The sequence below is a fragment of the Papio anubis genome, chromosome 17 (assembly GCF_008728515.1).
Source record: "Papio anubis isolate 15944 chromosome 17, Panubis1.0, whole genome shotgun sequence".
Lineage (NCBI taxonomy): Eukaryota > Metazoa > Chordata > Mammalia > Primates > Cercopithecidae > Papio > Papio anubis.
In genome coordinates this window covers 72,910,077-72,930,030 of record NC_044992.1, presented here as the reverse complement: position 1 = coordinate 72,930,030, position 19,954 = coordinate 72,910,077, and the positions used below count along the sequence as shown (strand labels likewise).

At 58.3% G+C, this 19,954-nt stretch overlaps 1 protein-coding gene and 1 long non-coding RNA gene across 2 annotated transcripts in view; one reads left to right on the top strand and one right to left on the bottom strand.

Moving 5' to 3' along the window:
* The window catches only part of BAHCC1 (BAH domain and coiled-coil containing 1), a 68,635-nt gene extending 56,523 nt beyond the window's left edge, over positions 1-12,112 (bottom strand). Inside the window, 2 exon segments of the mRNA XM_021928114.2 lie at positions 7,744-8,116; positions 11,998-12,112. Of these exon segments, the coding sequence (XP_021783806.2) occupies positions 7,744-7,921 (178 nt within the window). The 5' untranslated portion in view covers positions 7,922-8,116; positions 11,998-12,112.
* Positions 12,113-12,173: 61 nt separating this feature from the next.
* LOC103879042 lies at positions 12,174-19,451 on the top strand. The gene is made up of 2 exons (XR_639456.4): positions 12,174-15,098; positions 15,630-19,451. It is a non-coding gene; the product is annotated as an uncharacterized LOC103879042 (long non-coding RNA).
* Positions 19,452-19,954: the final 503 nt, after the last annotated feature.

The following is a 19,954-nucleotide window of genomic DNA, read 5'->3' as shown; positions in this document are numbered from 1 at the left end:
GAGGGGCACCTGCCCTGCAGCGCAGCCCCTTCTCCCACCCACCGTGGCACCCCCATCCTGGGCTCAGGTCCCTTGGGTCTCCGGTCTGGGCATCCCCCATCTCTTCTTCCCTGGATCTGCTCACTCTCACCTATGCCATGTGTAAGAACAGGAGGGGCCTCTGCTTGCAAAAGTCTCAGGGGAAGAAAACAAAGCTTCAACTGTGCCCCAAGGACCAGAGGGAGAAGGAGTTGCACTGAGACAGGACTTCCCTTGAAGACGCCAGCAGGCTGGTTTCTTTCTTACTTAATATGGCTAAGGCTTCTCTTTTTTGGTGGGGTACGGCCCCACCAATATGAGGCACTGCCCCCCAATGTCACCCTCTGCCTCGGGAAGCCCAGCCTGCTGCTCAGAGGACCCTACTGGAAGCACACCCATCCCCCATTTCTGGAAGTTTCCACTGGAGAACCATGTCCCTGCACTAAGCTGGGAGACAGTGGGTCTCCCACAGACCCGAGAAGGGGCAGCACTTCCGGACAGCCTCAGAGTCCCCGCATGTCAAGACACTGGACTTTTTGTTGGGGGATCCTAGGGGAGAGGAAGGGAGGCAGGAACCCAACCCACCTGTTTGTCCCTCCCTTCCTCCCCACAGCAGGTCAGAATGAAAAAAACCCACTTCCTGGCTGATCCGATCTGGAACCTAATCGTGTGGATAGCTGCAGCAAGCCAGCCCGGCTGCCTCCCAGCTTGGGCGCTGGACGCCTCCCCACCAGACCTGAGGCTCGATGCAAACCCCACGCCGACCTCCTAACAGGACCTGGGCGCCGCCTGCCCCCAGCGCCTGCCACCACATCCCCTCAGCCCACGCCTAGCGCCCACCGTCCCTGGATTCTCCGGCGGCAGCTGCTCCGGGGCCACGGGAGGCAGTAATATTATAGATTACAACAAACAGGGGCAGCCCACTGACAAATAGGCCTGCGTGAGTGAAACGGTATATTATCCCATAAAAACGTCAGCGGGCAGAGCAGCGGAGCCAGAGCGGAGTGCGGCCCCACGCCCAAGGCCCTTCCAGGCCCCATCGTTTGCAGAAGGGCCTGGGCTGCAAGTGATTTTCCAGACACTGCACGCTGGCTCTGATTTTGTTTTTTGCTTGTTATACTCTGTCTTCGGTGAGGGGAAATGAGGTCCCAGAGGTTAATGGGGACTGGGGAACCCCAGGGAAGCTGTTCCCAGGTGGGTGGGGAGCGGGGGTCGGGGGGTGAATGCAGAGCTACCCAACAGACAGGGGCGTGCCCTGAGTCCAAGTCCATTCACAGCACATCTGCAAGGCAGAGGCCACCTGGGGAGGCCACCTCCCCTCGAGGAGGCTGCCCAGGAGCTGAGGGTTTCGGACCCTCCCCTGGGCAGGCCAGGACGAGCCTGCCTTCCTCCTCGGGGGAACAAGGCAGTGCGTCTGAGGGAGGGCTTCTTTTTGGAAACCTGCCATTCAGGATGAACCCATCAAGCAGACAGACAGCTTCTGTTGTTTGCGGGTGTCAGGAGGGCAACAGGGCACCTCAAAGGCTGGGAGGTATTTTCTCGAGGGACTCCCTAGGCAGAGGCTGGCCCCGCTGCCACCCAGGAGGAGTCCTGGTATCACTTCCACAGCAGCTGCTGGGCGACCAGGTCCCTCTGAGAAGGCCGTTCCAAAAGAGGGCATGTGCCATGTACTGAGCTCAGGGGGTCAGGGAAGACTCTGGTGGGGCTTTGGCCATGACAATCACAGTAGCTGCTTCACAGGATCCAGAGGACAGAGGACAGAGGACAGGTCCCATTTGTTACGGGCCTATATTCAGATATTTATGGTAGGGAGGAAGCCAGGCCGGGGGTGGGGGGGCCCAGAAGCCTCTTCCAGAAGGAAGGGTAGGGGGGCACAATGGAGCAAGGCATTCTTCCACCAGGAAAGTACTTATTCCCAGCGGGACTGGCTGAACTCTATCTGTGCTTGGGAATTCCCAGCCCAGGGACATGGGCAGTCTCGGCTCCGACCCCGAGTAAGATCAGGGTATTCTGGGAAATGTAGTCCTTTGGGAGTTAGAAGGGCCGGCCAGGATTTCTGGGCGGGGGCGGGGTATTGAGTTAAGAAACAGCCAAGGAAGAGGGGGGAGCACTGAGTTAAGAAACAGCCAAGGAAGAGGAGGGAGTAAAGGGAGTTACCATTACTCCAACCCCAGGGTGGATGTTCAAAACTCCTGGCAAGTGGCTATATACATAAACATCTGCTGCCTCAAAAGACACCAAAGACCTGGCACGGTGGCTCACGCCTGTAATCCCAGCACTTTGGGAGGCTGAGGTGGGCGGATTGCTTGAGCTCAGGAGTTCAAGACCAGCATGGGCAACCTGGTGAAATCCTGTCTCTACTAAAAATACAAAAAATTAGGGCGTGGTGGTACATGCCTATAATCCCAGCTACTAGGGAGACTGAGGCACGAGACTGGCTTGAACCGGGGAGGCGGAGGTTGCAGTGAGCCAGTGAGCTGGGATCGCACCACTGCACTCCAGTCTGGGAGACAGAGCCAGACTGTCTCAAAAAACAAAAACGAAAAGAAAAACAAAAACAAACAAACAAAAAAACACACCAGACAATGCTACCATTCTAGTCTCAGATCATATCCACATATGGCTTTTCTGATCAAGTAATTTTGAGGACTCTTATTTTGGTAGGGAGACCTAGAAAGTCCCCAGAGAGGAGGGACCCCAACCAAACCACCCAGGATGAAAGCAGCATTCAGTGATTCCCCATGATTGTTCTCCTCTGGCCCCTGCCTCCAGACACACAGAGAGAAGGAGAACAAAGGTGCCCGCCAGGGGACAGAGGTGCTACCTGCCATGCCTCGGCCTCCAGGAGAGACTGCAGCTGTCCCAAGCGCTCACACATTATTTATGCTCACAGCCAGCTCTGATGACATATGTAAGTTGACAGCGAACATCCTATCAACTTGCTGGAGTGTATCTTGATTTGTTAAAACACTCTTAAAGGTGTACAATCATTTATCAAATTAAAATAGCCGTGCCTTGCCAGTTCTTTTTCTACCTTCCTGGATGGAACCCCCAATAGTCTCCATCCTCCTCTAACCTCCTGGGTAATCTGCCCTTGCACCCAGGCCCTGCTCCTCAGGGGACAGTGTCCCTGCTGCCAGGAGCCCCAGCCTCAGCATCCCCTCCCCACTCCGGCCCAGGCCAGGGCAAGCCCACTAATCGCCAAGAAGTGACAAACGCCAGAAGCCTCACCAATTAAATTTAAACTCATGCAAAGCTCAGTGGCTAGTAAATTATTATTTTTATTAGCTTGAACCAAGTTCCCGTAAGAGAGAAAGTCAACTTGCTCCCATGAATGGCTCTTGTATAATTTATTTAACTCTGTGCTCTTTGCCAAAGCCTGGAATATTTTTAGCTCGTTCTGTTGTTGGATTTGGCTTTTTTATGTGTGTTTCTGAGGGGTATTTTTAGCCTCATCCATGTTATTCTAACAGCCTCCTATGCATTTTGTCCTGTCTGTGGGGGCTGTTGAACCCTGTCTCACAGGGAGATGAGGGAAGATTTCTAAGAATAACCGGGGAGCGTTTGGGGGGACGCGCGTTTTCCAGGGGAGATGCGCTATTTGCACAACGCCGTTCTCTGCCTGGCTCACTAATTTCCCTTATTACTCACGTGACCTGGATATTCCTACAGAAAGCGCGGCGGCTCCGTACAGGGATAATCAGACGTGGTGGCAGCACGAGCCCCACTGGGGGAAACCCACATTCCAAACAGGGCTTCGGCGGGGCGGGCGTGGCGGGCCACCGCCACGGGTCCACGGGCCTCACATTCCCGGATTCCCGTAGCTCCTTTGGGCTCGGGGCAACTTTGATGTCTACCTCTGTCACTTATGGAGCAGGACGGGTGATGTCTTCGGAAAGTAACTCTTTTCACACCTACTTAATGTTGGTAACCGTTGCAGAAACACTCCATCGTGTCATGGAGTTAATGAGGTATTTAAGAAAATGTATTTTTTTTTCTTTACGAAAAAATATCACATGATGAGGGAGGGGAGCCTGGGATGGGGTCTTTCCACACTAGGAAATTATCTTTTTTTTTCCTCTACCGAGTTGGGGGTATTTTTTGGTTTTGTTTTTTGGTGTTTTTTTTTTTTTTTTTTTTTTTTCTTTTTGAGATTGGCAGTAGGAAGCACTTTTGTAGCAGGAAAGAAGTAGTTTGCAGTTCTCCCACCAGAAGGAGCCTCGCCTTTCTCCCACAACCACCCCAGGCTCAAAGCACCTGGTTTCCCAGGCCCCAGCAATTTACACCCCAAAGAAGACAAGAGAAGGGGTGGGAGGGGAATCTGAGCAGATTACTGAAACCAAGATGAGAAATAGCGCCTTGGTGGAGGCGGAGCCCTGGCCCCTGGAGAGGGGAGGCCTACAGACCAGGACAGACAGGAGCTGGCCCCGGTCAGAAGCCGGGAGGACGGTGGGCTGTCTATGTGGGCCTCTCCCCAGGCCGGGGCTGCCTCCAGATCACACACACACTCCCAGCAGAGGCGCCAGCCCCAGTGGCTCCAGGCAGTAGCACTGATGAAAAATCTTGGGTTGGTTCTTGTTGATTTCTCTTTTTTCCCCCCTAGATTTCACAGCTTTGCCTCCAGACCATCTGTATTAGACACAAAATCTAACACTGAACTAAAAATAATGATTCCAAACATTTTAATTGCACCTTTTGGTGACAAGGTTACTGGAACAGCACTTTACCATAAAACCCTACAGCCCGAGTCTACAGCTCCCAGCACTTTCATTTTTAGAAAAACAATGGAAGAAGCCGGACAGCCCCATATCCCAGCCATCAGGGCCCCTCAGGCTGACATTTTGAAAGTGCTGGGTGGGGTTGGGGAAGGGCAGCCCAGGCAGCCAGCGGGGACAGCCTCAGTCCAGCTGGGGTGGCAGTGCCAGGCCAGACAGGCACGGGAAGAGCAGCCCAGCAAAAAGAGGCAGCCTCGCAGAGGCCAGGGCCTCCATCCCCAATGGCTGGATCCTACTCCCAGACAGGCAGGAAGAATCCAGGTCAATTTTCCTTTCCGAGGGGCAGTCAGCAGAGGGAGAGGCGGGCCGGCTGCAGCTGTGGCCTGCGGACTGAGGCCATCCAGGAAAATGGGAAGCAAGGCGGCCAAACCGGCCATTTGGAAGTCTGCACACGAGATGCAAAAAAATTGTTTAACTTAATTATACTTTTTTCTCTCTAAACTAGATCATATATAGACACAGACCAAAGCAAATAATAATCTGGGGTATAATTCTTTTTTCAAAAAAATACATGCAGCTAAATTTTAAAAACCAATACAATATTTTGGCTCTTAGCAATTTCAAAAAGCTTTCTTTGAGCTACAGATGCTTCTAGCTGGATGTCTGTGTGGCCAAGTTGCCCATCACAAATGGGTTGAACATCTCCGAGCACAAGCGGTCTCTTCGGTCTGCAGTGGGGAGGAAACAGGGCCTCCAGGGACAGGGGACACATGGCCCTTCAGACCCTGAACGAGGTAGCCCCCAGGGGCCTCCAGCGCCCTCTAGAGCACCCTGCGCTTAGGGAGGCTGGGAGGGCCTGGGATCAAGACGAAGCACAGAGGACACGGGCCAGGCCAGAGCCCAGAGCCATTTCTCACAGACCTCCGGGGCCTACACACCAAGAACCACGTGGCCAAACTTAGAATGAGCAAGACAAAGGGCTAGGCCACCCGACCCGGCGCCCACCTACCCGGGTGCTGCCTAGACCTGGAAGTAAGGGCAGAAGGGGGAGAATGCGGCTAGCCTGGACCTGGCCAGGATGTGAGCTGGGGCATGGGGTCAGGGAGGCAGCGCTGACCTGACCTGATGGGGAATGTGGCCTGGCCTCCCGGAGGGGACAGCTCCAGCCCCAGCCTACCAACATGCAAGCCTCGGTGTCAGGGGCTCCTGTCTGTGTCGTGCTGTTACTTGCCAGGCTGGAGGGCACAGCACAGTGGAGGTGGGGTGCACACGCTCCCCCTACCCCCAGTAGGGGCCACCCGCCTGCAGCCAGAAGAGGGGCTGGTGGGGAGGCTGGTGAGCTGTCCCTTCTGCCAGGGCGGCCCCAGCCTCAGCGCCCCGTGCACCTGAGCCGGGTGGGCAGCAGCTCCCATGCAGGGGCAGGAAGACAAGCTTGATAACCACAGGGACAGTGGAAGAGATATTTTTAAATCACCCATCGCTCAGGCAAGTGCTTTTTCTCCTTCTCTTTCCAGTTATAAATCTAGAGGAGAAAAAAAAAAGGGAGAAAAAGAAGGAAGGGCAACAGAGAGAAAAGGGCAGCTTCACCAAAGGCCCAGGCAGGGAGGGAAGCGGGTGTGGGCCAACCGGGGAAGCACTGGGGAGACCCCTCCAATGGGCGGCTCCCCGTTCCAATCTCCTGGCGCTGCAAATGCTGGAAGCCCGTTAGCAATTAAGCAATTTCGAGTTTGTTTTTTTTCTAGGAAACGTACGTTTTTCTTTGAGTGCCCTCCCTTCTTCCGACGTTTTCCCTTCTAGCCCCGTCTCTGCCATCCGTTTTAATCCACACACTAATTGTAATCCCATTAAAGCAGATATAATTTTATTAGTATTCACAGTTCATCAAGCTACCAATAATAACTGTTACTGCCAATTTTTTTTAAGCGGTAAACATTTCTGATGTTTAGAACAAACTGTAAACAAAAGCCACCCATGTACGAGGGTGACCCGGCGGGTCCCTAGCGCAGCCCTGCGCGCTTCCCCTGAACTCCACGCGCGCTGCCCGGTGACCTCCCAGGCTTCAGGTGTGGTAGCTGCCTCTTCCCTGACCTCCCTCGACACTCATATCAAAGACACCAGGAAGAGAGCTGCCCTGGAGGCCTGGGCCCGCTCTGCCAAGGACTGACCCTCTGGGGCAGGGAGTCCGAGGGGACGGCCACCGGGCCTCCCTGCGAGGCCCAGCACCGGCGCCCCGCGCTCTCCTCTTGGAGCAAATCCACCACGCTCTCCTCTTGGAGCAAATCCACCGCACTCTCGCCTGCACCGAAATCCTGAGCGCCGCCCCGCGCCACCCCCAGCCCGAGCCCGCGCTGCCCTCCTCCCCGGGCTGCAGGCTGTGAGGCTGGGCCGCACTCCGGCCACGCTTTGTCCGGCTTTAGCGGGATACCAGAGGCACTCGTTAAAGCAAATGCATCCCTGCAAACCCATTCTCGCCCTGACACTTCAAGGCTTTATATAGAAACAGGATTTGCTCGTCTTACACCGGCAGTCCCTATTAACGCTCGCCCGGCGCACACACCACCCTAATCCGCGAGGCCGCGGCGTACCCTGGTCCCCTCCCCCCGCCACAACAGCCGTTTTGTTCCCGCAGAAAGCGCCTCGTTGTCCCAGCCCCGGAACGTCTTAAGGAGGTGAATGCAGAATGCAGAAAAGAGGTTTCCGTGGAATTTAGATTTGCAGGAGGGGGCGGGGGAGGGTGGCGAGGCGCGGAAAGGCTTTAATTTCAGCCGGCTCCGGGGCTGCCCCTCCGAGACCCCCGGGGGAGGGTGGCCAGAGAAGGGCCGCTCTAAATCGCGGCGATGCAGTGTTGGGGGCTGGCGGGACGCGCGGCCCCGCTCAGCACCCAGGCGGCCACCGCGGCCGGGGCCGGGAAATGAAACCAAAGCTTCTCTGCTCCCGGGAGCGGAGCGGTGGGCACCCTGTTCCGCTCTCGAACGCTCCCATCCCGCGCCCGCCCCGGCCGGGCACTGACCTGTGTGCGAAGCCATGGGCAGCGGCGACGGGAAGTACTTTCCCGGCTGGAAGTGCGCGGGGGGCTGCGCGGCGGGCCCGGCCGGGGCGAGGCGCGCGGCGGCGGCGGCACTGCGGTGGCCCAGGCTCCCGCGCTCCGACAGCAGATGCGGCGGCGGCGCAAAGTCGCGGCCATCCATGCCGGGCCCCGGCCCCGGTCCGCCGCCGCTTCCTCGGAGCAGCGCGGCCGGGGCCCGGGGGCGGCTCGGCGCAGAGGCGGCGGCGTCCGGGATCACAGGCGGTGGTGGCGGCGGGGCCGGTCAGCACACGGGAGGACTGGGCTTCTCGGCGGGTGGCCGCGCACCGAGCCGGCGGCCGCTGTGCGGGTTCATGGTCTGTGGAGGCAAAAGCAGAGGAGACACGGGTGACTGGGGGGCTCGGCTCGCCCTGGGGTCCCCGCCCTGCCCGCTCGCCCACTCCCCCCCCACCCCCCACCCCCGCCGGCCCGAGCGAGCGGCGGCCAGGCCGGGTGGCGGGGCCGGGGCGCTCGGTGTCTCCCCGCGGCACGCGCGCGCAGCCCAGCACCTGGGACCCCGCGCGCGCACGCACCGTCCCGGCCACGCTTGGCCCGGGGCAGCTGGGGGAACCCAGCCGCGCTGCTAGCCGCCTCCCGTTCTCGTTCCCGCGGGTCCCTGCAGCGAGGGCACCGCGGCGAAGAGGCTGCTGGCTCTGCTGGGTGATAAAAACCCAAATCTGCGAAGCCATCACGCACACTCGCGCACACACACACACACACACTCACACGCACACCCTCTCCCCTCCCCCGCTGCCCAAAGGTGTCTCGGAGGAAAAGGCCTGGGGTCCACGCTCACTCACTCTCTCTCCCCACCTCATGCCGAGATCCAGCTTTTACTGCATTCCGCTTAACCGAATAACCATGCTAATTAAGCGAGTAATTTTATTGATTGTAACTCAAGAGTTTTTTTTTTTTTTAATAACCTTCCTTTTCCCCCACTCCCATCCCCCCCATGCATCTTTCGGCCCATTCTTCTGAATCCGCTGTCGTCCTCCCTCCCCAGCCCCAGCGGGACCAGCTCCTGTCCCCAGAATCGCTCCAGGACCCCAGGCCGGCTCCTCAGAGCCCCGGGCGCCCCGCAACCGCCACCGGCATCACCTGGGCCGCCACGCCGCAGTGCCCGGCCTGCTGTCCCGGAGCCGGGAGCTTCCTGTTGAGGCTGTAACAATCACCCCGCCCCCCAATCAAATTCGCCCAGGATCTTCCTCTGCGGATTGGGGGCTTGGGGGTGGGGGGGATGCTTTCAGAATCAGAATGCTGCTCTCTCAACGGCCCAAATCGGCCCTAGGATTTCTTCCTTCAGCGCCTGCCGGGGACCGCGAGCAGAGGCCGGTCTCTGCATGGCGGGGCAGCCTGGGTACGCGGGGTCTGCGGCGCCCAGTTCGGCCCTCCAGCTGGGGAAGGTGGGCCCGGCCCAGCACAACCTACTGCCAGCAGACCCCGCCCGGACCTCCGGCGGGGCCACCTAAAATGACCCTCACCTCCATTTTCTTTCACCCCCACCCAACGCGGAACATCCACTCAGGCGAAATTGGGGACAATTTCAGACTCTGGGTGCGGAGGATCGGAGCCAGTGATAGAAGCTACGTGCACCACCTTGCTCCCAGGCGTTCCTCCAAAGGCGCTCCCCGGCCGCACTTCACATATTCCTCCTCATCTCCTAAATACGTATTGTTTTTAATGTTTATCGCCTCCAACAAAAGGGAGATGGATAGGCTTGATATTCTTAATTAGGAACTTTGCAGAAAACCTTGTGTTTTTGTAGCCATCCCACCATGACAACAAAGCGATTAAGATGTTTTCCATCTCCTGAATACCTTTTTAAATTGCGATATTTTATGCTCCCGGTTCTAAAACGTGTTATTTGCAGACTATTTTGTGTCTGATTTAATCTATAACCGAAAACATAATGTATTAAGTGAATACATATTTGCTCTGCTGATAAGCTTTTTTAATATTTATTCGGAGAGCTTTTGCATTGTAAATAAATGGGTCTACACAAAGAGTTCTCTTTGTCTGGCAACTACATACAAAGGCGTTTGGGGCTCCCTTCCCTCTGGGGATCGCCAGCTTTCTCCCCCGGTCTAACAAACAGCTCGGCTCCCAAGCTCCGAGCCCGGCCTGCAAAGCGAGTGCCCGGCCGCCAGGGCCCGGAGAGTACTCTGGCGAGGGGGCTGCGAGCGCTGGGGTCAGGGGAGGGGCTGCCCGGGCAGGACTAGGGACGTGGGGGCCCCCAGCACCGGCCGGTGCCTCCCGAGCTCCAGAGGGCGCCGGGCGGGACAAAGGGAAAGAAGGAACGAGAGGGAGGTCAGAAACCTGCAGCTTCAAAGGCGCCGAGGGCCGGAGAAGGGCCGGGGGCGGCGCACGCGGGGGTGCCAGGCTTCCTGGAGGCCTCCGGGGAGTCGTGTGTGCTGTGCTTTTGTTTTGTGGTTTTTTTTTTTTTTTTTCCAATGAGAAATTTCAAAGTTGAGAAAGCGTGAGCTGCTGGCGATTCTCGGGACGCGGGCTCGGCTACGAAGCAGCAATTTTAATCTCGCACCCCCTGCGGTAGGATCGCAGGCCCGATTGTTCCTTTCTCACCAGCCGGCTCGACTTTTTAAGCAAACAGGAGGCGGATTACTGTCGCCCGCCTGCGCCGCCACGGCTCTGACCGGATTGGAGGGGGCTTTTCTTTGTGTTCTCTCCTCCCGGGTAGAGGCCGCGCCGCGCCTCCGCGTCTGCCAGCGCCGGGCTTCGGGGGCCTGGGGAGCCCGAGGAGGTCAGGAAGCGGGGCGAGGAAGGGCGGCCACACGGCCCGGGCTGGGAGCCCCACAGTCCCGCAGCCGCGACGCCGCCACCCGCCGAGTGCCGAGGCCCGGGGCCCACCCCCAGCCCAGCTCCAGGAGAGGCCGCGCAGGAGGACCGCGAGGACGGCGCCGCAGCGCCAGGTCAGGCTGAGCTAAGGGAGGAAACGGAGCGAAAAGTGATGGCGGGCAGAGGACCCCGGGCGGGCGGAGAATCGCTGACGAGGGCATTTCGGGAGGAGCTGAACCTCGGAGCACAGGGCTCCTTCCCGGGAAGGCAGGGCGTGACCCCGGAGCCGCGGGTCCCTCTTCCCGCGGCCCCAGGCGTGGCTGGCGCGCTCCAGGATCTGGGGCTTCTACAGGTTTGCTTTGTTTTCTGCTTTTGCATCTAAAAACCCGCTCTCTCCTCGCCCGCCTGTCGGAGACCCGGACTCCGACCCGTCTGCCTCCCTCCGGCGCCGTCTCCGGGAGCGCGGGCGCGGTGGGGCCTGCAGGCCGGGCTGGGACCTGGCGCGCCCGGGGGCGCTAGTGGCTCGGCCGCCGCCGCAGAACCCGCTCCCTGCGAAACAGCCGCACCCGCTCCCCAGGAGAGTCCTGAGAACTAGGGTCGCGCCTGACCCCCGCGCCTGAGGAAAACCAGCCCGCGGACCCCGCCACACGGGCCGTGACCCGAACCCCGCGCGCTGTCCCGAACGCACGGTGAAAACGCCCCGCTGCGCCAGCCTCGCTCGGCCCCCCTCCTCCACCCCTTCTCCGAAAAAATAATTCTGAAATGGGAACGAAGACCGAAAAACTCGCCATGACCTTTTCCCTCCCCGGCCCCTAGCTTCGGCCTGGAAGGCCCTTCAGGGCAGCGGCCGTGGGTACCACGAGCCGGCCGGTTCCCCTAGCCGCGGACCGACCGGGCGGGGCCAACTCAGGACTGCTCCGGGGAGGAGAGCAGGGTAGGGGAGCGAATAGTAGGGGTTCGTTCGTGGGTCACCCAAAGCCGGGAGCACGCTGGCGGCGCCCGGACTTCGCCGACTGTCCGCCCGGTGCCACCCGCGCGGCTCGCGCCAGACGCAGCCTGACGGTCCCTGTCCTGTCTCGAGTATTTATTTTTAATGCTGGGTGTCGATCGAGACAACAAGCGTTCAGAGCAAAGCAAGGACGCATTACGGGGGGAATTTTAAACCGATCGATAAGATTTTTCAGAGAAAAAAATCGCTTATATAGTCCATATTTTTTAAGAAAAAAAAAAGCTTCGACATTTTAACGGATTTTGTTAAAAGGGAAGGTATATATTTCTTAACATCACAACCCTGAATTTCTTTTGCTAAAAAAAAAAAAAAATGTAAAACCCCAAAGCCAGAATAAAAAATAATAATAAAAATACAAAAACAAAAAAAAAAAAATGAAAGCAATTTCAGTTACTTACTGGAGGCTGTTTCCTGGATACAACTGAATGCAATACAATTAAATCAGTAAATGTGACTTTGTTTTGTATTCCTATTGGTATTTTCAATGTGCTGACTGTTGCACTGTAAATGCACCGCTTCCACAACAACGACTCTAGCGAGCCCATCCAGAGCGGCTCTCAAACCTGCAGCCTGGCGCGGCGAGCCACGGGCCCTGCATACTAATAAGCTCGTGCCACTCAGCCCGGAGCAGCCAGCGCGCTGATTGGCCGCGCAGCCCTCCACGGCCGGGAGCTCGTGCCACTCATTCGGCGTAAACAGGCCTCCCAATAGGCTGGCGCCGGGCCAGGGAGCTGCCAATCAGGAAGCAGCGGGGCTACTACCAAGCCCGATGGCGCCTAATTCAAGCCCGGCGACTGCGCAGCTCCTCTGCGCAGATCATTGCTGCTGAATGGGAATGTGGTGGCGCAGGGCAGGAGAGGGAGCTGGAACCAGCGAGTGCGCGTGTCCCGGCGGAGGGGGAGGCGTATACACAGACACAGACACACACACACATATATGTTTAATCCAGCAGGTCTAACGTTTGGCTTCTGCCGCACAGAAGGCCAAAGGAAGAAATACCACCACCCCTTAAAAGTAGCTACTTTTTCTCCCTGCGATCTGTCTGGCAGGTGGCAGGTAGGCCAGACCTCCAAGCCCAGAGGCCTCCCCAGGTTGCCTGGCCCATCTACCGCTCTGAAGCTGCTGCCTGCCGGGACCCGAGCTCACGGATGCACGCACATCAGCTGCTTGGGCAGTACAAGCTTTGAATAGCCCGCCCGGCCCTCTCCTCCCCCTGACCTGGGGATCAGACCCTGGGAAGTGAGTTCTGAGTCTCCAGCCGTCTACATTACTGGCTCTCAATTTTATCTCCCTCTGCCACACTTTGCAACAGAGCAACTACTAAAATGAAAATCAGGGATTTATTGAGAAGACAAGGATTGCCCTTTCTTCATCTACACCTAGATTTAAAAAATATTTTCAGCTCGATAAGGGGGGAAGGGGATATGGTGTGGTAAACCATGTATAGTATTTCTCAATGCTGCTCCCTGTCTGCATATCTGCTAAATCCTCACTTCAACTAAAGCAAGCTACTGAACAATTTTTATCGTAATCAGATGCAAACCACTTCTAAAATATTCTGCAAACAAATATTTCTGTTAGAATTTGGTTTCCCACCCAAATGCTATTTATTCTCAGGGAGTCGAGGTGATGTCTTAGTGGCGATGGATACATTTATTTTTGCTCCTCTTTCTCCCTGTGAATCTCTGCCTCCCCCTCTGGGGGAAAAAAGGATATTTAAACTAGAAGCCAAATGACAGATTCACACGCATTCGAAATTCTCCACCGTCTCATTCCAGCAGGGACACGAAAGAGTTAAACTCAAAGCCTGCTGTCTCTCTGTTTCCCCGCCCCCACTCCCGCTCCCGCGGGACCGCTGGGATTGGTTGGCACTCCGCCAGCGGACTGTCCATCACCGAGTGTAAACAAGGCGCTGATTGGCTGTTGTCCAGTCCGCACTGGGCCTCCTGAAAAAAGCAATTACTGGCTCCGCGGTTTCAAGGCGGCCCAAGGCCGCTTGATGAAAGGAGATAAGCTGGGGACCGTTTCCAGGATCCCCGCGGGCCGACCCGGGCAGCCCGGGAGCCGAGGTGCGGCGGAGAGCCCGCGGATCAAAGGAATCTGGAGAGAAAGGGGAAGCGGGCGGCCGGCCCCGGCCGGCCTTCCCCCCCGCAGGCCACGCCGACCTGGGGTGGGGGGCTGCGGGCCGCGGGTGGGGACTCCGGGATTTCCCGCCTGCCTGAGTCGGGGCCTGCGCCGGCGCCGGCGCCGGCTTTGGGCGGCGCGGCCGGGAAGGGAGCTCCGGAGAGCCCGGGGCTCGCAGGTAAGCGCCAGGGCTCCGCGGGCCGGGCCGGGGGCTCAGGACAAGGCGCGGGGCCCGCCCCTGCTGGCTCGGGAGTGGCGGTCGCGCAGGCCCGGGTCCCGGCTCCGGCGTCTCCCGGCTCCGGCGGCCGGGACCCCCAGCGACCGAGCCCCTGGCCAGGCCCCAGGCCGGCGCCTTCGGAAGCGACGTCTGGCGGGCCGCGGGGCCCGAGGGGCAGAGTCGGGAAGCGTAAATCCCCGTTGCGCGCGGAGATGAGATTAGCGCGCGGCTATTCATTAGGGCGGGGACGATTGAATTAGGTCCCTGGGCGCGGTCGCCGGCTGGGGGTGTGTTTGGCGCCGACCCCCGGGCTTTGGCCGTGGCATCGGGAGGCTGGAGTAGCGGCCCCAGCGAGTGTGTTGGACAATCGGGCGCCTCTGGGTCCCAGCCCCGCGGGTGCAGGCGGAGGCTGCCCGCTTCCCGCGTACACCGAGGACGGCCGGCCCGGCTCCGGAGAAATGGCGCTTGGGAAAGGAGGGGAGGGGAAGGTTCCCGGACCTTGCACAGGGACGGGTCGCCGGGGACCCGCGCAACCCTCCGGGGATGGAGGAGGCGCGAGCTGGAAGCGGCGCGCGGGCCCGGGCCCGGAACTAACACCGTGGGGCCCAGTCTCTCCTGGCTCGGGTGGGTAGACGCGCCCCGAGGCCCCTGGTCCACGCAGGGCGCCCCTCACAGACGGCGCGTTTCCTACTCTCCTAAGGAACCGAGTTCCCATCACTGCCTCCGATGAGCTTGTTTCCGGATCAGGAACCTTTTTCAAGTTAATTTTTAAAGCCTCATTTGAATTTCTTAATATAGGAAAATATGTAGATGAGAAAAACCTTGACTCCAACAAAGAGAACACCGTGGTTTCCCAGGACTTGCTCTGAGCTCGCCGCATCAGGGCAGGGGCTCCACCTCAAACCGACCTGTGGGGGAAAGGGAGGCCTCAAGCCCCTGGGAGTCCTGGTCCCCTCCAGAATGTGTTGCAAGGAGAGTGGCTGGAAAGGCCCCACAGAGCCCCTAAACCAGCCTCCCCTCCCCCTTGGGCAGATTGTTCTAGGGTCCTGGAGCCTGAAGGATGGACCCTCAGCTTGCCTGCCCCCATCCCCAGTCATCGTTCACCATCCGAGAAATGCCCACTGCCAGGGACATGGGAGGGCAGAGAGTAGCTCACAGGTGCGTGGCCCCTATCTCCTGAAGCTAGTTTAGACCCTTCTAGCTCAGCCTCACCAGATTCCTAGGATGAGCACTGGCTTCACATCCCCCAAGTGCTGGCCCCTTCGTGTCCCCGAGAGAGGCTGCTCAGGCGGGCAAAGGCCCTGAGGCATTGAGTGCGCCTTCCAGAGCAGTGCAGAGGCTCCCTGCCCTTCGCCTTCCTCCCCATTTCTGCCTCCTCCTCCCCCAGTGTTCACTTAAAACAAATTGTAGTGGGCTTTTTGTTTTTTTTTTCAATACTGTTTCAAAACAGTTGTTACAGCAAATAACTGCAGACGGGTCTGCTGGACTCGGTGGAGAGGGGCTGGCAGCTGCCCAGCACAGGCGCCTGGCCGCTGGGCAGCTCCTGCAATACCAAAATAAGCTCCCGAGTTCTCCTGGAAGACTTGGGCCGCCGGGAGCTCAGGCTGGCGATCTGCTTGGAGGAAACCTCCCTAGTTTCCGTTTTTACTCTTCCTGCTGTCCAGAGCTAACAAATGTTTTTAATTTTAGAGGAACATGGTGTGGGGATCTGCAGACGCGCCTTCCACTGGGGAGAGGACCAGAGAGGGGACAGGAGGAAGAAAAGAGAGGGGATAATAAACCCACGGTCAGTCTTGATGCTGGAGTGCCCAGGTCTCCGAAGTTCCTGCAGCTTTACAGATGAGTGGGCTGCAAGTGAGGCTGGGCCTGTGGACAGCCAGTGGGGCCTGGAACAATGCCAGGAGTGGCCTTGAACCCCACCTTGATCCCTCTCCAGCAGGATCTGGGGTCACTGCCATGGGCCTGGCAGACATCACTCCAGGTTTGCCCTCTGGCCTGGGTAGAAGATAAACCCCCCACCCCACATAACTGGCTGCGCTTCTACACCTGGCAGGCCGGCTCACACATCACACTTGAATGCATACACGCACTTGTGCACAGTCTTGAGTGTGTGCACATACATCTGCCTGTACACACTCATATGCCAACATGTGAATCACTTGGAAGTGTACACGCCCAAACCCACAGCACAGATGGGCAGACAGGTGAGCCTCATGCAGCATGTCACACTCCCACATGCACAAAACATGCATGCAGAGGCACATCACACACGCAGAGGCACATCACACACGGAGAAGCACTCCCGAGAACCACCTTCTCCCTTCCAGCCTAGGGGCCCCTGTTCCCCCAGAACTGGGCCCAGCCCTGGAGCCCCCTCCAGCACTCCTCTCCCACCCCCACGCTCCCCAAGAATGGCAGCAGATGTAGGTCTCCCGGCTCCCAAACCACTGAGATCCTGCTCTGTCTGAAATAATTATATAAATAATTATTTTTTAATACAAGGGGGTGGGGGTGTCAGGCAAGTTACATGAAATTGTGAATTAGCCATTGCTCCAAATAAATGCCTGCTTCGGCCAGAGAGCAGCAGCTCGGCGCCCCCAGTAATCCTGTGTTAGGTGTCTCTCCATTGTTCCCTGGGCCATTAGTCAAAGGGCAAATTAGAAACAATTTCTTGATGACAAAAATTGACTCTTAATTCTTCCCACCAGAGGCACAGGGGGACAAGTCCAGGGGCCAGGCCTGAGACTGGGACTGGCATCAGGAGGGGTAGGCAGGGGTCGAGGTGGGGGGCCTAAGATGGTTCACAGTGGAGACTTCCCTCAACTGGAGGACAGCAGCAGCTCACCCCCACCCCAGAATCCGTGTTCGGGAGGGCAGCTGGGGCGGGGGGTTAGGAGCAATCCCACTCCCGGAAGAGGTCCTGACCCCCCACCCCACCCATCTGCCTGTAGAAGCCCCTCTGCTCTAGACTGGGGGGAGTTCTTTTCATCAGGGTCTTTCCTGGTGCCTGGAGGGAAGAGGGTGTGGGGGAAAGGTCCGTGTGTTCCCCCCTCACCTCCCCTGCTCAGCAGTGTGACCTCTGGCTCTGGGGAGGATTGGGAAGCCCCAGGGTCTGTGCCTTGGAGTGGGGGGCAGCCTTTTCTCTGCCACAGCTTCTGCCTTCGGGAGCTTACCCTTCATAGGAGCAGAACTGTTGTGGAGGGGAAAGGACGGCGAAGGTTCCGAAGCGAAGGGGGCTGCCCCCACTGAAAACAAAGCTTCCAATCACAGCCCCTTCATTTATCAGGACCCAGAGGATGAGGTGGCAGGGGAGGGGGCTGCATGGAGGGAGCGCCGCACCCTCGTCCCCAGCGCCTGGGCTGAGGCAGGCCACAGAGGAGCAAGGCTTGTCAGCGGCCAGGCCTGGGTGGGAGATTGTCTTCCAGGCACACACAGCTCCCAGCCCGGCGCACAAGGCTGTCTGTCCCTTCTTGGGCACTCCCAGAGGGTCCCTGGCTCCAGCCTAAGCAGGGAGCCAGGTTGGAGATGTGGGAAGGCAGAAGTCCCAGGGATCCTGGGAGAGGCTCAGGTTGTACCTGCAGGCCATGATCTCCTCGACAGACCTCGGGAGGAGGTTGTAAGTTTTTTAAAGAAACCTGAGCAGCAGAGGAAAGGGACTCAGAAGCCCGTGGCACGACTTTCTGGACTCCCCGTCCAGTGAGGGGGCTCCATTGCTGCAGTTGCCGGTTTTGTCCAACCAGGTCAGGAGGCTGCCCGGCCCCCTCCCCGCTCTCAAAGTTGCTTGTTAAACACAGAGTCGTAATTTGTGGCTAAATATAACCAGTGTGTTCGCACGGAAAGTATAATTCAGGGTGCTTGTTGTATGAGGTTATCAAGGAGACTCATCTGGGTTAAATTAAAGTGATTTTCATAAAGGGCAGAAGCACCCCTTTGCCTGGTTTCCTCTGCCTTTTTATTAGTGACAGTGTGATTGTTGCAATTATTAGAGGGGATCAAGGAAGGTGGGAGTTGCCAGGGACCCCCCTGCTGAGGAGGGATCCTCCCAGCCCCCTTCCACTCACCATTGTCCCGCTGCCCCTCCAGCCTCCTGGTCACTGTCACCTCCTCTGCAGCTGGAGGACTGGAGAAAGGCCCAGGAGCCCTGGGAATCTCTACTGTGCCAGGCTGCCTTCCCTAAAGGCCGGCTCCTTCCCCACAGGCAGCCAGTCTGGGGGTGGACCTGGAGGGGCAGGGTTCTCTGGGCCAAGGGATATGCTTTGGGGATCCGCTGGAATAAAGAGTAATTGGTTTTCCCCGCAGGAGGTTGACCCCAAACAGCCCTCAGTCTTCCTGCCCACGAGGACAACGAGGACAGGAAGCCAGACCCGGGAGAGAAAGTCCAGATCAGACAGATGGGGGTTGGGAGGGCCTAGTGGCTGAAACTGCCCTGCTTGGGGACAGTGCTCAGGCAGGACCAATCCAAATGAGGGCACTGCTTATGTGGTTCTTCTGGGAGCATCCTCCAGAGCAGAGCCTGGCTTCAGGCCCTCCCTGCAAGGACACCTGCCTCCACTCCCTGCCAGACCAGACCAGGCCTGGCTGCAGAGGTGAAGGGGCGTCAGGGCTGCCTGTCTCCACTATTTGGCTCTCCACTGTTTGGCTGTGTTTACACATATCGCTGTCAGGGTGTCTGGACAGTGGGGCTCAGAGGGCCTTGCCGGCCCAGACTTCCCCAGGCCTATTCTCACATTGGTGGGAGGGCCCTAGTGGAGGGGTGCAGGCTGGGTGGTGGGGCCAGGCCAGCGGAGACCTACAGGACCATGGAGCATTTAGGTCTCATACCCAACCCCACCCTGTCCTCTGAGCTTCAGTTACAGAACCCAGGCAGCAGGAGGGCAGGGCCCGGCCCCTTCTCACCCATCCTCAAGGCAGGCAGGAACTCTGAAGCCAGCTTCCACCAGGGGTTCCCTTAGCCCCCACCCTCCAAAAGCCCCAGACCCTGCCAGGCCTCACCCTGCCAGCATCGTGGCCCCAGCTGAGGGCTCCCAAAGGCGGTTGCTGCTAACACAAGCAGGAGGCCTCAGGGCATCCCGCAGGGCACACACCAGATCGACCTGGGCTCCTCACACACCTCCCAGACCTAGCCCTCTAGTGGGTCCTGGCCCACAAACCCCCACGCACCGCCCCTGAGATGAGCCCCACGGCCCACCTGCCCTCCAGCCCTGGAGACTTCTCTCCCTTGGCAATGGCTCCCGTTGGGAGGCTGCAGGCCCTCCCTGGGCTGGACCAGAGGGGACAGACTGTCTCTCCCCCGCGACTTCTGGGGGCACTAGAGTCCTTGGCCTGGTTACCTACAGCATTTATAGCCCTCCAGTAAGTTATTTGGAGTTGTCACAGAGCAGCATGTGCCTGGGGCAGAGCCCTCACCTCCAGCCCCTGGACCACCTGACTGCTGCCTCTGCCTGCTCCAAATACGGCCACCGCCTCTTTTGTTAACGGGACAGTTGATCCATTAAATTAAAAATCATTCAATAGATTCATTTTTTTTCTGGCCTGCACAAATATGTATTCTACTTCAATTCATGAAGCATCAGTACTCGCTGCAGGGATAATTCCCCAGGCGGGAGAGGAGTTTCGGGGAAAGTGCCCCGAAAGGGAGACTCCCCAAAAATCCCTTTCCCAACAGCCAAGGCAGGAAGGCCACAGGAGCCTGCCCCGGGCCAGGGCCCAGACCCGCGCAGCAGCCCGCTCTCCTGGCCACTTCCGCCGGGGCCTTTCCGAGCGAAGTCCATTAGGGCCAGATCTCTGCGCCTGCCCTACCCGGGGTCCGGGCAATACGCAGCCCCGACCACCGCCCGCGGCCCGCCCTCGGCCCGGGGGAAGCGCAGAGACACACTGGAGGCATTTTCTTCCCTCTGGAATTGATTGTTTTTTGTTTTTGTTTTAATAGCAGGACTTTTCCAAGCAAAAAGTCTCCTGAGGCGGGTGGTAAAAAATCAAAGCGTCTACATCCAAGCCCGGAACAAAAGCCCTTT